General features: G+C 36.5%; 2 protein-coding genes across 2 annotated transcripts; both read left to right on the plus strand.

Annotated features, from left to right (window-relative positions):
- The first annotated feature begins 1,914 nt into the window (after positions 1-1,914).
- Positions 1,915-8,351, plus strand: LOC131131237 (DEP domain-containing protein 7-like). The gene is made up of 12 exons (XM_058075739.2): positions 1,915-2,076; positions 3,331-3,516; positions 3,609-3,744; positions 3,815-3,910; positions 4,132-4,322; positions 4,508-4,712; positions 4,797-4,942; positions 6,084-6,200; positions 6,378-6,520; positions 7,196-7,321; positions 7,595-7,670; positions 7,861-8,351. The coding sequence occupies exons 1-12, from the start codon at positions 2,010-2,012 to the stop codon at positions 8,058-8,060; spliced, it is 1,689 nt and encodes a 562-aa protein (XP_057931722.2). The 5' UTR covers positions 1,915-2,009; the 3' UTR covers positions 8,061-8,351.
- Positions 8,352-8,784: 433 nt separating this feature from the next.
- On the plus strand, positions 8,785-17,425 carry tcp11l1 (t-complex 11, testis-specific-like 1). The gene is made up of 10 exons (XM_058075294.2): positions 8,785-9,021; positions 9,206-9,352; positions 9,977-10,109; positions 10,198-10,318; positions 11,781-12,001; positions 12,182-12,318; positions 13,394-13,557; positions 13,644-13,825; positions 14,434-14,606; positions 14,811-17,425. The coding sequence occupies exons 2-10, from the start codon at positions 9,211-9,213 to the stop codon at positions 15,032-15,034; spliced, it is 1,497 nt and encodes a 498-aa protein (XP_057931277.2). The 5' UTR covers positions 8,785-9,021; positions 9,206-9,210; the 3' UTR covers positions 15,035-17,425.
- Positions 17,426-17,483: the final 58 nt, after the last annotated feature.

The following is a 17,483-nucleotide window of genomic DNA, read 5'->3' on the forward strand; positions in this document are numbered from 1 at the left end:
CCCATTGACAATAATAGAGGTCAATGCAATAACACTGAATGGACAAATTGCTCTGTGCATGCTTTTTTAATTATCTAAGTTATTTAATCGGACCCATACAACCATATAATCAAACCGCCTCACTGAAAATAGCATTCTGGAAGTGGGAGGTCTTCTTTAACCACTGATGTGGTAAGACAACAGATCTTTTTTTCTCTCATTGAACCTGCACAGGTATCAATAATGTCGGGGGATTAAATGATCCCTGTTAGAATTGGCTAGTATAATAAAATGACATTTTGACCGCAGTCTGAGGGAGGATGGGAGGGAAAAGTGTGTCTAAGAGTTAGGTCTTATTATACAGTATCGTCATGTGCATGTGTGTGAGTGTGACGAGGGAGTAAACCACAAGATAATACAGCTGATCTGAGATGGTCCACCTCTTAAGAGGGCCCCGCTTTGGCTGATAATCACCCCAAAAACTGCAGCCGACTCATTAAACTCTCCTGACGTCACGTCATCTAAGAACCAGACTATTATGTTATTTGAATTTCTTTTCATTTGTATATATTTGGTTTATATATGGTCATCCTGGAAGTGGGACTGCTGAAGGTTTCTTTTTTTCTCCAAATGGAGTTTTTCCTTGCCCGGATTGGGTTCGGATTGGGGGATGCCGTCTATTGTTGCCAGCTTGTAAAGCCCTTTGAGACTCTTGTGATTGAGACCTACTGTGAATAAATACACTTGACTTGACTTGAGCAGATATTAAAGCACCATATGCAAGGCATGAAAATACAAACTAAAACCCGCCTTCTTAGAATGCCACAGTTCTATCAAGTAACCTTATGGTTATATTACTACTTATATATATTACTGCATTACCCTACAATTCCTGCATGCAATCCCACTTCAGCTACAAACTAAGAATATTACATACTACAGCTATCTGATACTTTTACTTTTGAACTCTGAAACCGCATATAATTCCCTTTCCTTTCTTATAAGCTTTAAACAGGTAAAAATCAGACTGAATTGCAGCAGCCATATTTGTACATATTTGGCAAATACTCGGCTTTAGTCAACATAACTGCATCTGTAACAGGCCGCATTCTAATGCAAGAATGTTGTAATGTAATGTATGATTCCATTAATATATTTGATCATCAATTATAAAATAGTAGAAAAACACACTGCTGATCAGGATACTGACTTAATGTATTCAGAATTAAGTAAAAAACATAAAACCTTGCTAACCCGTTGCTAACCGGAGTTGTTTGCTAGCATGACTCATCCTGGACGTAAATATATTAAAAATATTTTGCCAAAACAACATTATTATATAACATATGGACCAAATATTATATTAATTTCAATGAATCCTAGGTAAAATACACATTGATACTCATTACGTACCTTTAAAATGCTAAAACAAAGAACAGCTTGTCCTATTTGTCAGTCTACATTGTCGACACATACGGGTACTTTTTTTCTAAATTGAACGATGATGTCTCGAGTTTTATAAATGTGGCATCTTTATAAACGAGTTTAATCACTAAACTTGTCAAACATACAGCGTAAGCGCTGTGAGGGGGGGAAAAAACAATAATTGTGTCATTAAAAATACAATGAAAGTATTACATTCCTATGCAGTTTGTGTATTGTTGGAGACAAATACGATCGACTGAAACACGCATGAAACATAATAAATAGTATATTTATTAAAGTAGCCATTATTTATTAGTTACATACATAATTAGTAGTATATAGTATGGTGTAGTTATATTGTAAGTAAGCAATATCGACGATAGCGACAAACACGTCATGTTACGGCATACAGTAATGTAAAGTAATGAAAGAGAGAGAAGTTCAAACGGTGGCTTGCTCACTTTCTGGGTTTTAGCGCCATCTAACGGTAACACTTGATAACTGCTGTGTACCTGGATGAGATTGATTGCTTCCTTGATCACCTGTTGTTGTTAAAGGAACTTGTTTTACCCTCCCGCTCATCCTCGGACCTCGAAGTTTGAAAAATGGCTTCCATTAAGGAAAGAGCTGCGGCGTTGAATCTTGCAGAGAAACTGCGTCCTCGACCTCTAGGTATTTTCAGTAAGTGGTTGGCATGAATAAGGAAGTTTCTTCTTTCGTCTGTGACTTGCTATAAACCTACAAGCACCGTTTAGTTCATTATTTGAATGATACTACTCACAATGTTTGTCAGGTTTTTTAAACTAGAACTAGCCGTTCTCTAACAAGGAGTTGAAGAGCAAAATGCAGAACAGGTGTGTCCAATACATTCTCTCATAAAGAAGTCTGTAACTAATTTCTGTTATGTTCATACGTGGGTGTGTGGCTTGTTAGGGGTTACTGTACCTTTAAGGTTTGGTCAAGTCTAACGGTTAACGTAAAGTGTGGCGTTGAAGTAAAAGGGACGTCAAGCATCCCGCCATACTTGTCAACATACTGTTTGTTGTTGTCTTGGTCAGAATTGGAAAAGCACAATGATGATCAATGTGTACCAACTGTAATTAAACCAGGGTCGATTCATGGACCACATGGCTGTCCAGCTCCTTGTTAGAAAACAGCAAGTTAATGCAACATGTATTTTCAATTTTGTAACTTTTTCTTCATTTTATTTAATTTTGTTGTATTAAGACTTAATTATTGCAACATAGTTTTTTTACTCTACAAAAATGACATGTTCCTTCATATTACTAGTTTATTATTTAATTATTTTATAAAATTAATTACTCATTAAAATACACTTTTTTCCCTCTTAATATCTTGACCTCATTCTTAAAATTACAGCTTTTTTTATATTTTTATATTTTTCTTCTGCAAATTTTTTTCTATTTTTTCCTCAAAATATTTTGAGTTTGTTCCATAGGTTATTCCTGAAATCTAATGTTGCCAAAATGTATTTATTGTATTGTTTGTTTTTCATATAATGACTTTATGCTACAATTTTTTCCAATATTATTTTCATGCAATTACAACTTTTTCCTCATTTGATGTTTTTGTTTTAATATTTTGAATTATTGTAAAATTACTGCTGATTTTTCCATGTTTCATGCAATTACAACTTTTTCCTCATTTGATGTTTTTGTTTTAATATTTTGAATTATTGTAAAATTACTGCTGCTTTTTCCATGTTTTCTGAATTATTTTTAGTTAATTTTTATTATATTTTTACAATGTGCCACGGGTTCCAAGTGGCTCCCAGGCCGCACTTTGGCTCTCCCTGGTTTATGCATTCTGAATTTCCATCCGAAAGCTGAAAATTCCTAACTTTATGAAATATATGAAAGACACTTGCAGTTAACAGTGATGATGTTTTTGGTGTGTTTGCCTTAGTACAAGGGTTTGCCGTGAAACCAGCCCAGTGTCTTCCATTGGCAAGCAACCTCATCTCCCATCTCAGGTCCACTTTGAAAGTGAAGCGTCGAAGAGTCTACCTGAAATCGCACAATGACTGCTTCCTGGGAACAGAGGCTGTGGATGTTGTGGTAGAACACATTACAACCGATAAGGCCTTTGAGGGTGAGTGTGCTGCACAGTGGATTTGTGTTTATCAAGCATACCATTGACAAATTTACCTACAAATCCAAGTCTTAATTGTTTTAAAATTAAAGGTGCCACCGCATCCCGGGACAAAGTGATGAATGTGTGCCAAGCTCTGCTGGACTGCAATGTGTTTGATGTGGTGGGAACTAACGTTTTTGGCAAGAAGAGGGCTGAGTTTCAAGACAGCAAGACTGCTCTTTACAAGTTAGTCTGAAGGACTCGCATGAGATTTGTGAGTAAACGGGCAGCGGATAATTTTCAAACTGTCCCTCAGGTTTGGAAATGAAAATGCGCCCACGGTGGAAGATTTGGAAAGGGGTGTGCTTCTGAAGAGTATTCAGGAACTCTTTTCTGGTTCTACTTCAGAGAGGTATGACGTTTAAATAGAAGTTTATTTCATGTAGTATGTAGATTTAAATAATACTGGTAAAACCCTTACATTATTTTCAAGGTAGAATTACTATCTCATAATTAAATTAAATTAAATTAAATTAAATTAAATTAAATTAAATTAAATTAAATTAAATTAAATTAAATTATTTATTTTTAATTTAATGTATTTATTTATTTATTTATTATTTGTTTTTGCAGGAAGGCTGAGCAGGCATTTTCCTCAGGGCCACAATGCCTGATGCCCACACCAGTCAAATTCACCCAAATGTCCACACAGGTTCCCCACTTAGACAGTCCTGTCTGTGCCAGTCTGCCACTAGAGACCAGCATGGATAATCTGAATATCAGTCCCAACAGAGGACAGACACACAGTGTTCTACCCCAGTCATGTAAGCAGTTACATTTATTGCACTTTAACGTGACAAGTTTGACTCACAAGGCACATAATTTTCTCACAAATATGATGGAGATTTTATCCAAGTGTAAACAACTCTCTAATCATCTTGATGACAAAGGGAATCAAGTCCTAGTGAAATACACTTCTCTATTTTTTCACTGTGCTGTTTTTTTCCAGTGGTAGATGAGATATGGCAGGAGCAAACCATCCTCAGACTCTTAAACCTAGTGGAGCTCCCTCTACTGGAGGGGGTTCTTCAGTGCAGCCAGATCTCTTCCTGCTCTGCACCATCTCACTCATTGCCTCACAATAATCCTGACTTGATCTGCAGCAGCAGCAGCCACCTTGACAGACAGATTCTAAAGGCCTTCAAGGACTCTCAGTATGTTGATATATATATTTTAAATCACCATAGTGTACTTTTAATTGTACTTTTTACCACGGTATGTTGTATGTCGACTTGCAGGGATGATGAATGGCTTTGTGCTGCCCTGGACTGTCTAGACTTCCTCCCTGATCAGCCAGTAGTAAAACTGAGTCGAGAGCTACCTTTCTTATTCCCTCAAGATCAGCAGCGCGCTGAGCGAGTTAAAGCGGATGGAAATATTCCAGGCAAGTGTTGTCATAAGCAGGGTGTTTGCTGATGATATCCACATTTATCACATACTACAGTATTAATTGGCCCTGTACCCTAGAACAGTGAACAGTGCCGCGGCACACTAGTGTGCCTTGAGAAATTGTCAGGTGTGCCGTGAGGAATTATCCAATATCACTTTTTATAATTAACATTTATTAATCATCATTTGCAAATATTACTAGTATTAATAGTACAGCTCGGGTAGCATACACCTCGGTTAGCATACACCTCGGTTAGCATACAACTTGGCTAGCATACACCTCGGTTAGCATACAACTCGGTTAGCATACAACTCGGTTAGCATACCGAGATTAACATTTATTAATCATAATCAAAACTCCTCATGTAAACATGGCTACTGTGGAGTGTCTGTGGTGTAAAGACTGGTAGAGCAACGTAATATCGGCCCGTGTGGCAACACCTAGCTCCTTCCTCCTATATAGACTTAGTGATGTTTTCCAATGTAAAAAAAAAACGTGCCGTGGCTCAAAGAAGGTTGAAAAACACTGCCCTAGAAACCGCCCATGAATGATACGGGAAAAGGCCGAAATGATACTGTGTCAAAGCCCAGGGCAGTGATACTGATAAAATATAGAGTTTAACCATGTCCAGTATCAGCCCCCGTAGCTGTCCACTCAGAGCGCGCTGCTCTGGTATCGTGCCCGTGAAACAACCAATCAGAGAACAGCGCACGAGTGCTTAGTGCCTAGTTCTTCTCCAGTCACCAAAAAACCCAAACTTGATTAATAGAACTTTAATTGTCAGACATTGATAAGATAAGACTGTTGATAAAATATTATTGTTGAAATATTTTTGCAATTATTGTGTTTACACTGTTTAGATATAATACATGTAATAAACTGAACATTTTTCTGGAAACAAAATGGTCTTTTGATTAAATAGTACGTGATAATAAGCTCATGATTAAATAGTATGTGATAATAAAATCATCACATGGTTTGTCTGGTATCAGGCCCTTCGGTCTCGGGCTGATACTGACACTTGGGGGGCATGATACCTGGCCTGATACCAGACAAACCATGTAATAACCTATAAGTATCCTATATTTCATGTCATGTTTCACACAGTAAAGGTTTCTCACAAATGTATATACAGCTCAGTCGAAGTTGCTGTTGTACGGGACACTTGTGAGGCACTACGGCAACACAGATAGACCTCCGCTACTTCCTGAGAAAATGACGGATGTCTACACGGCAATCACTGAGCTAATAGGTAGGAATGCCTGTATTATTGGAAAAGAAATAAATTCATATTTTGCTTCCACTTTATGTAAAAGTGAACTGCAAACCATCTCTCTACACAATGTATCTACATGGATATACAGGGATATGGATATAGGAAATAAAGACTATTATTTTTCCTCTAACTGTCAATTTTGATGTTTCCTAGTGAACGCAAAATTAGACCGAGCACTAGAAGCTCTCCAGCTGTGCTTGAAGCTGCTGCCACCTAACTGCCGAGAGGAGCTGCGTCGGCTTCTTCATTTCATGGCAGTGGCTGGTGATACGCAAGGCTTAATGCTGGAAAAGGAGGTACGTAAAATAGTGGGAGTTGAGTGTATGTCCTTTGTCTGTCTTCATGACCTTGGGTTTCCCCAATGTTCTATTATTTGGCCTTTTATCAATTAAAATGTATACCAACCACTTTATTATGGGGGAAAGTGTATAGTACCAGTACTACTGGAATTTATGTGCGAGTTGTTTGGAAATAAAATTAATCTACAAGGAAATTTGTGTGGCTCCACCCAGGAACAACCATAAAAGGCTCTGTGCAGATGCAAAGAAGAGTTACACCAAAGATGTGTTGGGAATTGGTGCCTTGGTTAGCGTCATTAGTCTGTTCCAGAAGGTCCAACTCAAACCAAAACAGACTTTAACCAGGGCAAGTTTTCCCCGAGAAAATAATGTAAATCCAATCATTTCTGGACACCCAAAAATGTTAACATAAAATGCATTTTATCAATAGAGTAAACAAACCAAGCACACATACAATAGTTACGCATGTTACTTTGCATACTCACCACGCAGGCGAATGTAAACAAAGGCAAAATTTTAGCATACATTTTGGATGTTAACCAAAACACGCTAACCGGGGCAGACGTTAACCAAGGTACCACTGTATTTTATAACCCTGTCATGTTTTATGCAAAGCACTTTATCCCTGATCTGCCTTTTTTTAAAAATATATATATCATGTTAAACATGTAGCAGGAAAACCGACTTGTGGTGAAGACATCTTTTTCCAGGGCTATCCTTAACAGCAAGGCACTGTCAAAGGAGAGAGAGGATCTGATGCTGGTCTTCATGCTCAGCAACATAAAGGACATCTTTAAGGTAGAGAACGTCGGACAGAATACATGAATACATTTTCCTGTAATGTTATAACTGAAGGAAATGGAAGGTAATGGTCAAATATTTATATATACATTTTCATGCAAAATACTGTATAGTTATCCATTCATATTATTGCAAAATAATATAAAGTATTATGTTACATTTATATAAGCATGTTATTGAAGAGGATAAATGGTCAAATCATGTTTCATTGTGCCTCCAAAAAGCTATTTATAGTAAAGCATTTATGCACTTTTGTTCTTTTTGTACCAGATACCAGGAACTCTGCACAGAGAAGTGACTGCTAAGCTGGTTGGCCTTGCTCAAGGGAAACAGGCCAATGATTCTGGTGAATGCATGTTTTATTTTTGGGGGTAAAAAGCACCCAAAAAATTGAATAGCTGTCTACTTTAAATACTTTAGCATGAAAACACAAGTTGTCAGTAATCTGTAGCACCCACAGAAATGCATGCAATACTATTTGTATTGTATTGAGAAAAGGCACGTTTATGGCTAAAAATTTTTTTTTTGGTCCACAGGCTGTCTGGTTTCGAGCAGGACTTACACCGACTGTCCAAATAACACAACGAATCAGGAACTTTGGATTTTGCTTCAAAGTATTCACCTGGACACAAAGATCTCACCGAAGGAGAGAAAGCGCTTACTTAGACAGTTTTACTCATCCCACCCAGAGATATTTCATAAGTACTTTGGTGAATCTGTTGTTAATGTGCTGTAGGTTTGTGCTTCACTTTGACTTGCTGATGTTAAGCTCGTCAATCCAAGTGTGGCCTGGGGACCATTTGTGGGGTCTTTTTTTTTTTTTTGTTTTTTGGACCGTAAAAATGTCAACCTAAAAAGTAAAACAAAAGCGCACAATGAAAGAGAAAAAGCTGAAATGATAACACAAATTCCATCCTTAAATTTTTCCTTTGAATGTGCAAAATAAAGTTTTGTGCTAAAAAAAACTATCATGATGGTCACAAATTAGTGAAATGTACCCACAGTGTATTTGTATTTGCTTAAATGTAAATGACAGTGTTTTGTTTGGAATTCTATCTAAATAAACAGATGTATTGCATTTGTTTTAGGGGTAGAGTTATTAATAGGTAATGGTTTAGTACAGTAGAAGTACAGTATATCTTGTTTATAGTTTCAACATGCTGGAAAGGAGAAGGAATTCATTTTCCATATCACAGTTCACCTTCCATGGGCGCCATTTTTAATAATAAAAAGTTAACTATGAGTCATTACAGCTTTAAGTAATATAAATAAGTGGTTGCAAATGAGTACAGAATTTGAAAAACGTTAATTATAAACTACTGAACAATAGTTATGTTCAATATATATATATAGAGAGAGAGAGAGAGAGAGAGAGAGTCGACTGGAAAAGACGAGCGAGAAGTAAACAATCACAATGGAGTAGAAGGGGCTCGAACGTGACGTCATGCTAGCCACACCCAAACCCGGAAGTGCTCCACATCAAACGGGAGGCCGATTGCGTAAATCTATTTTGCTCCGGCTCAAACTAGGTTTTCCCAATTTTAACAGACGTCGAGTGACTGCGGAGAACATACTTATGTCACAGTGTCAGACTTGACGGGATAAGTACGCGTCCACTCTGTGTTTTTGCGACAAAAACGGGGTCTGACTGGAGCTAACGTGGGAGCTATTTTCATTCCAAGACATCTGCCTATAAGGTTAGTGACGTTGCCATAGATACGATTGTAAAGAGGTTATGGTGTCGTTTGCGTCGCCGCCTCATCTTAGCGTCACACACTATATAGCTAGTCAATTTTCTTTTCTGACCGCATTGTCGCATCCTCCATCGTCATTTAAGACAATAGAGTCACTACATTTGATATTTGATATTCTGCCGATCAGCTAGCATGCCAAAGGAAGCTGACCACATCGAGGGTGGAGGAGACAAGGAGTCTGAGGAGAGCACCCAGGAAACTTCTCAGCAGACTGTGAGGAAGAGAGTCCGAACAAACACTCCCAGTCCACACAGAGGGACAGACACTCCACAAGGTAAGGGGTATCAAACTCAACTTTCATCATGCTTGATTCAAATAGAAATAACCCCAAACCAGAAACACACAAATGCAATGACCATAGTATTACATTATTGCGGTTTAGTGGTTAGCGCGCAGACCTCACAGCTAGGAGACCAGGGTTCAATTCCACCCTCGGCCATCTCTGTGTGGAGTTTGCATGTTCTCCCCGTGCATACGTGGGTTTTCTCTGGGTACTCCGGTTTCCTCCCACATTCCAAAAACATGCTAAGTTAATTGGCGAGTCCAAATTGTCCATAGGTATGAATGTGAGTGTGAATGGTTGTTTGTCTATATGTGCCCTGTGATTGACTGGCGACCAGTCCAGGGTGTACCCCGCCTCACGCGCGAAGACAGCTGGGATAGGCTCCAGCACCCCCGCGACCCTCGTGAGGAAAAGCGGTAGAAAATGAATGAATGAATTTTTATTATTGCGTGCTGTATGTTTACCTCCGTCGGGCATTATACATTTGGTTCAGAATTGTTATTTGCAGACAGTAAAAGGTCACACAGGTTGATAATGTATATTATTTAATGTATAATGTGCTTACTAATGTATCTAGTGCATAATTTTTTAATAACAGCCATATTGCCTTTATAGCCAGCCCACCCAGGTTTGTGTCTGTAGAGGAGTTAATGGAGACAGCAAAGGGAGTCACCAACATGGCGTTGGCCCATGAAATAATGGTTAACCAGGCTTTTCAAGTTAAACCTTCGGAGTTTCCTGAAGGAAGGTGAGATGTTTTTTTTTGCATCCTGGAGTTGAACTTATAAGGTTATGTCTATTTAACAACACCTTCTTCTTCTTCTTCCCCTGTATAGTTTGGAGCGCAGAGTGAAGGAGATCATGCATAAAGCATTCTGGGATTGTCTTGAAGCTCAGTTGAAGGAAGATCCACCCCAGTACATGCATGCCATCAAACTGTTGGCTGAAATGAAAGAGGTGAGGTTTATCTTCGACTTGTGCAAGGTTTAGAGCAGGGGTCTCAAACACGCGGCCCGCGGGCCAAATCTGGCCCGCAGGACGCTAGTTTGAGGCCCCCGCCTTGATATGAAAGTTTAATGTTAGTGCGGCCCGCGTAAGTTTGATATGGATGCTGTATGGTATCATGTACCCAGAAAAAATTATTACGTTTGATTAATGTTCATGTTAAAGGTTAAATGACTGTTAATAGTTATCCTCCCTATCCGTGTGGAAGTGGTAAGTTTTTGGCTATTTAAGTTTAAAGGAAATAACTTGGAGGTTACCGTTTAGGTCGCTAGCTCTCTAGTTTGCGAGTTAGCATGTGTCTCAAGACCCTGCAGTTGCGCAATATGTTGTAAATAAAAAGAGTATAAATGTGACTATAGTCGTGTTTTGTCATGTCTACAGGGCTCTAATAATGCTTTGTTAATTTTAATCTGAAAAAAATAATTTGTCTACCCACCAACTATATGTGGTTTCTTAAGTTTTTATTATTTGCTGTTTTATTATTATTATTATATTTATTTATTACTGATTGATTGATTTTCTTTATTCTTGATTTGTTTATTTATTTTTCATCTTATTTTTTGTAGAAAAATAAAAATTAAGATATTTGAGAACAGTGGAATGTTTTATCAGAGCTTTTCTCGTAGAAAATCAGAACCAAAGCAAAGTTTATTCATTTTTCTGTTTTTAATAAATGTGTTTTTTTTTTTTTTTGAAAACCTGATGTGGCCCAGTCTCGCCCAGACCCTAGCTTCAATATCCATAACAACAGCACATGCTAGAGTGAGCCAGTGTGTTTAGCAAGGAGTACGAGTGATGTCAGCCGTGTGGCTGTGGTTATTGTTAAAAAAAACTTTTTCAACATCATGACTTTCTAAAACATCAACGGCCACAACAGTAGCCCGTGTTGTTAATATTGTTATTATTATGTTTTAATTATTACAAGTCATGTGAGATAATTCAAACATGCAATAAAAGCCTGTTGTTGTGATGATCAAGTGTGATCCGAGTGTAAGTAACATTAACATAACATGTCTAGTGACACCCAGTGCCGTGTATAAAATACTATATTTTATTGATGTCTTTGAGTACCTTATATTTGTATTATAAATTCAGCTGTTTTAATGCTTGAAAATGCTTATTTTAGGTTAAAAAAAAATACATATAATTTGCTTAAATAGGCATTTTTATTTACTAATTGGTCAATATATTTCCAAAGTGAAGCCATGAAATTTGAACTGCAAAGTGGTGATATAATACTGTATAAACACAGTAAATTACAACCTGGTTAATTTGACAGATGTAAATATAAACAAAATAAAAACTGTCTTCAGGTGCCACCACGCAGATCATTGTACTACATTTGTTTTTCTTATTATCCATGTTTTTGCATCCCTTTGTACACACTTTTAATCAATGAATAATTTCCATGCAGACATTGCTGTCTTTCTTACTTCCGGGCCATGGTCACCTGCGTTCCTGTATTGAGGAGGTTCTGGATTTGGGTCTAATTCAGCAGCAGGCAGAGAATGGAGCGCTTGACATTGGCAGTCTGTCCCAGTTCATTATTGAGATGATGGGCTCTCTGTGCGCCCCCTGCAGGGACGAGGACATCAGTAAACTCAAGGAGATCACAGATTTTGTGCCTCTGCTCAAGTAGGTCAAGAGACAGTCCAGATTGTAGTTTATTTTACATTTGTTTAATTCATTAGATGACTTTATTCCTGAAAACTCTTGATATTTATATTTTTTTTCCCAAAGAAGGGAATGTTTTTATTCAGAGTAGTTGAGAAGTACATTCATTTGCTATTGTTGCCTTTTTCCATGCTTCTGTAGGGCTATTTTCTCTCTATTGGACCTTATGAAGTTGGACATGGCTAACTTTGCTGTAAACAGCATCAGGCCTCATCTGATGCAGCAGTCGGTTGAATACGAGAGGAACAAGTTCCAGGAGTTTCTGGACAAACAACCGAGTAAGAATATTTTCTTTTTTTATTTTGTTTGCACAGAAATACTTTTTTATATTATTAATGTTCGTGTATCATGCAAAAATTGTTCTGTCATCCTCACACAGTCACTTACTCTTACCTGCAACACGTTGAAAGAAATCCAACTGTAAATGTTTTTTAATTACATTTTTACATTTTTACATTTTTACATTTTTACATTTTTACATTTTTACATTTTTACATTTTTACATTTTTACATTTTTACATTTTTACATTTTTACATTTTTACATTTTTACATTTTTACATTTTTTCAATTATTTAAATTTTTAAATTTTTAAATTTTTAAATTTTTAAATTTTTAAATTTTTAAATTTTTAAATTTTTAAATTTTTAAATTTTTAAATTTTTAAATTTTTAAATTTTTAAATTTTTAAATTTTTAAATTTTTAAATTTTTAAATTTTTAAATTTTATTCATATATCCCTTGTGTTTATTGACCAAGCTAGGTAGTATGTAATGTTTACATTATTCATCCATCCATCAATTTTCTGTGCCACTTCAATTTTCTGAGCCTATCCCAGCTGTCTTCGGTACACCCTGGACGGGGTGGTCGCCAGCCAATCGCAGAGCACATATAGACAAACAACCATTCACACTCTTGATAGCTAACATTATTCGAGAAACTTTGCCAAATTGCTATCATTAGCTGACAATAAATATAAGGAATGCTCATGCATCTGTTAGGCGGGGCTAGAGGGGGCGTACTTTACACACTGAAAGCAGGAAGATATAATGCATTCAACATTTTACAATATTGGCACCCTCTTGATGTTGCAGTTGGAATAGAATCCATCTTGATTATCCAAATAGCACGAACATAATTTCTATTATTCTATAATTCAATTTTTAAATTTTTAAATTTAAATTTTTTTCATTTTAATTTTTTTATTTTAATTTATTTTTTTATTTTTTTATTTTATTTTTTTATTTAATTTATATATCCCTGGTGTTTATTGACCAAGCTAGGTAGTATGTATATTTTCTTGGATTTATTTATTTTAATACCCTCCATTCATTCATTCCTTATTTTTTTGTTAGATGCTTTAGACTACACTGAGAAGTGGCTCACGGAAACAGCGATAGACTTGAGAAAGGCTTCTTCCACTGCTGCATCATCTGATCCTCTCCTTCCTGCAAATGTCCATAATCAAGCATATTTACGACTACTGAAGTGGAACCACCTCGCAGAACCATTCCCGGAGGTAAACACTCTGATCTCATTTTGAGGCCTTGATTCTTGTCATTGAAGTGTTTTATGTATTCTGAGGTTTTTTTTTTTCCTGTTCAGACTTTGTTGATGGATCAGGCTCGCTTCCAGGAAATGCAGCAGAATGTCGATGTATTAGTTTTGCTGTCGTCTATACTACTCATCGTCTACACTACCACAGGGGAAGCCATTTCGGGGCTTCCGGGGCTCATGGAGACGCTTAAAAACACTGTTCATGCCATGCTTGCAGATATGCACAATCCGTGAGTACAAATACCACAGACAACTTCCAGGTATTAGCAGTGTGTATTTGGCACCTGGGCCTTCAGTGGGTGAGGCAGTATACAAAAAAAATTAATAATAATTATAGGAAATATTTGCCATCACAGAGTTTCAAACCACATCCAGTTGTAACATTAAGATTAAGATTAAGATTAAGATTAAGATTAAGATTAAGATTAAGATTAAGATTAAGATTAAGATTAAGATTAAGATTAAGATTAAGATTAAGATTAAGATTAAGATTAAGATTAAGATTAAGATTAAGATATGCCTTTATTCGTCCCTCAGTGGGGAAATTTGTATTGCACAGCAGCAAGAGTACAGAGTCAGTTAAGCAGTACAAAATACACAATATAGAAAAATAAACAATATAAACAACCCAAGTATTAACAAAATCAACAGTTTTTCCCAGAGTTATATACAAATACAGTATGCAGATAATATGAAACGAGATGAGATATATGACCAGTCTATACACTGAGATCTTGTTAGAGAGTTAATATGAGGCATTATGGAAATACTTCACATCTAGTAGTTCTAGAACTGTCCTTTTGTTACTTCATGCTAATATCTTACTGCTTTTTCAAAGGTCCTTCTGTCTGCAAGAGGCCTTAGCGACCACTGGGGAGAAACTTTGCATGGAGCTAAGTCAATGTTTAAGCCAGCACGGCTATTCTACTTTATCTACTGATCAGAAAAACACTTTGATGGGGCAAATATCAGCCACCATGCAACCAGACAACACAGTCCGTAAGCTCATGGGTAAGTAGTGTTTATTGCCGTTGTCATCTTGTTGTCAGCTGTTTATTTTTGTATGAATGGCACACAATGGAGGGATAAAGACAACATCTTGAAAGCAATTCTCTTTATAAGAGTTCTCACTTTGTCAGATTTCTGTGTAAAAGAGACTTTAGTTAAAGCTTGGATTGAGTGTTCTCTCTTTTCTCCTTCCCCCCCCTCGTTCAGACTCTCGAGTTCAGAAGTACCTCCTGGCATTCCTGGAGTCCAGTCAACACAAAAATTCTCCTCCTTTGGCCGGAGGTCTTGCACCAGTCAACAAGGAACTGAGAGAACTTGCTATTCGCTTCAGTCACCTCATCAACTTCAATAAGCTGGTCTTCTCTCCATTCTACCAAAAGATTCTCCACAAGTGTTTACTATCAGGGGAGTGTGCCAGCACAGAGACGTAAGAACTGTGGTACAAAATGGTGATTGGTAGACCTGTAAGCTAACACTTAAATTCTAAAGGAGCTGAGGATATTTAAGACACTAGTAGCATTACTGGAGAATAATAAAAAAAAAAGCTTCTGTCCTCTACTCTGCTTGTACATCATCTGTCAAGTCCAGTTTTTTTTACCCTTTTTCATTAGAGCACCTTGTGAAAGTGACATTTCAAAACTAAAACAGCTTTAGTTGAAGTTGAAAATACCATATATACATTTAGCCCTAACAAGCTAACTTTGATAGATCAGGTAAAATTATTCATTATTATTATATGGCATCTCAGCATTATTTTAGAAAACTGTTTTGTTTTAGAGTGTTTGCAATTCTACTTTTTAAATATAGTAATATTTTACATAGTTTGAATGTGAATACGCCTGCTCTTGATAATCACAACAAAAGTCAAATTATCGATTTACAATATGAGCATCTCTCATAACAATCGATTGTATTGTCATGAAATGTTGATAACTAAGGTTAAGCCAGTTATGATGAGTTGAATTCAACGTTTACAAATAGACTGACCATAATGTGCTTTGAAAATACTCACTTTTAGAAATCGAGTTATGAGTCAAACATTTCAACATTAAAATACTACTAGTATCACTTCTAAGAGAAAATAATATAGTAGTAATATATAGTGTCGTTTAAAATGTAGTCAAGGTATAGCAATGTAAAACCCGAGTACATTCCTCATAGCTTTATAGTGGAAACTCTGCAATTAGCCCCTGTAATATTATGTTAGGAGTCCACTATGCGCCAATCACATAATCATTGGCGCCAACTGGCACCAACTGGCACCAGCCCAGTGGACTCCTAATGTTACTTTTTCGGGCAATGTATGAAGAACTGAGTGAATTTTAATGAAAGTGAATAACACTTGATTGAATATCTGATGAAAAACAAGCTAAAGTTTCACTTAAAACAACAAAGTTCCACGGTTCAATGGAAATAAACCTAGATGAGAAGGCAAAAAGTGTTATCTTCAGTGACATATAGTATTAGAGCCAAGGGCTTTGTAGCACTTCAGGAGGTTTGCCACCAGCTGCTTATAATTATTTGCCAGAAACTCTGATGCAAAAATCAGTTTCTGCTACCCTACAAGAATTTATTTTGTCCACTTTCAAGAAAGACATTTCTGCAAATAAAGACAAAAAATTTTAGGTCAAAACTTTTTGCTTGTAGACACACGGTACGTTCTGATAAAGTACTGTTTTTGCCTTATTTTGCATAAATGTCCTATTTTGACCCAATACTGTATCTTGGAAAGTAAAGCCAATCTGCACTTTTGGCATATTTTTTTCTTTATTAGTGACCTAAACCAAGAAAAATGTCACTATTTTTGTCCTTGAAGCATTTTGTTTGTAGACCAGTGTAATGATGCTAATCACGGTAGTCAAAGTACACTCTGTGTTTGTGCCTTCTTTCACTTAAATCCTACTCTACAGTATGGCAAAAGGGAGATTTTTTTTTCTAAACCAATATTCTACTTCTGCATGTAGAATCAGAATGCCATAATGCTGGGACATGTATACAGTGCATGTTCCGATTCGATATACTAGAAAAACTGATAATATTTATTCATTGATGTGTACTGTACGGACTGAACTTGAAACTGAAGCCAGGGAAATACAACAAAATGGAGAACATAGACGTGTATTCAAGGGTCAAATTGTATGTTGAGTACTATAAAATTGTACATGTTGGTAGGTCATTTGGCAAACAAATTCATAAGCTGAAAATGACCAACTCATAACTAACCGAGAGTATGTAAGGGAAACTAAAATAGTATTGTGGACCAAGTTTAACCATTTTGTGGTAAAGAATTCCATAGACGAACAACCATTCACATCACACTCACATTCATACCTATGGACAATTTGGAGTTGCTATAGCCTAGCATGTTTTTGTGAGGATAAGCGGTAGAAAATGAATGAATGAATTCCATAGATGCATTTCTATGAAAGTGTTTATAAGATGTTTATAAATGATTGCTTATAATGGTTTGCTTTGCTGTTGAGTCCAACACTCCCGACTCAATCACACTGACAATTACACATCTATACAATATGTTGTGAATGTTCATTTAATGTGTCAATAAAGCTCTGTACATCCAAGTTACTATGGTACCCATTATGTCATTGTATGGTCATATCACCTTGTAAAAAATAAAAACTATATTAGGAAAGCAGGAAGTGAACAAATGTAACAGTTACTGATTGTAAAAGTACCAGACGGAGGGGTAGGATTTAATAAGCTTTGCTTCTTCCTACTCCTTTTGGACATGTGGAACTGTGAACTGATTATGTGATGCATTCAATTGTAATCTGATGCATGTTCAAATGAAATAAAACCATTACCATTACATCCATAGGTAATATTACTGTGATCATTCAATTCCTTCATACAAAGATCACA

Source organism: Doryrhamphus excisus, linkage group LG1 (genome assembly GCF_037039965.1).
Source record: "Doryrhamphus excisus strain RoL-2023G ecotype Guam linkage group LG1, RoL_Dexc_Guam_v1.1, whole genome shotgun sequence".
Classification (NCBI taxonomy): domain Eukaryota; kingdom Metazoa; phylum Chordata; class Actinopteri; order Syngnathiformes; family Syngnathidae; genus Doryrhamphus; species Doryrhamphus excisus.

Excerpts from the sequence above, each read along its gene's own strand:
- LOC131131237 (XM_058075739.2), top strand. The coding sequence starts at position 2,010 with ATGGCTTCCATTAAGGAAAGAGCTGCGGCGTTGAATCTTGCAGAGAAA. Across the intron at positions 2,077-3,330 it reads ACTGCGTCCTCGACCTCTAG|TACAAGGGTTTGCCGTGAAA; the intron begins GTATTTTCAGTA and ends TGTTTGCCTTAG. Across the intron at positions 3,911-4,131 it reads TCTGGTTCTACTTCAGAGAG|GAAGGCTGAGCAGGCATTTT; the intron begins GTATGACGTTTA and ends TTGTTTTTGCAG.
- tcp11l1 (XM_058075294.2), top strand. The coding sequence starts at position 9,211 with ATGCCAAAGGAAGCTGACCACATCGAGGGTGGAGGAGACAAGGAGTCT. Across the intron at positions 9,353-9,976 it reads AGGGACAGACACTCCACAAG|CCAGCCCACCCAGGTTTGTG; the intron begins GTAAGGGGTATC and ends TTGCCTTTATAG. Across the intron at positions 10,319-11,780 it reads TGTTGGCTGAAATGAAAGAG|ACATTGCTGTCTTTCTTACT; the intron begins GTGAGGTTTATC and ends ATTTCCATGCAG.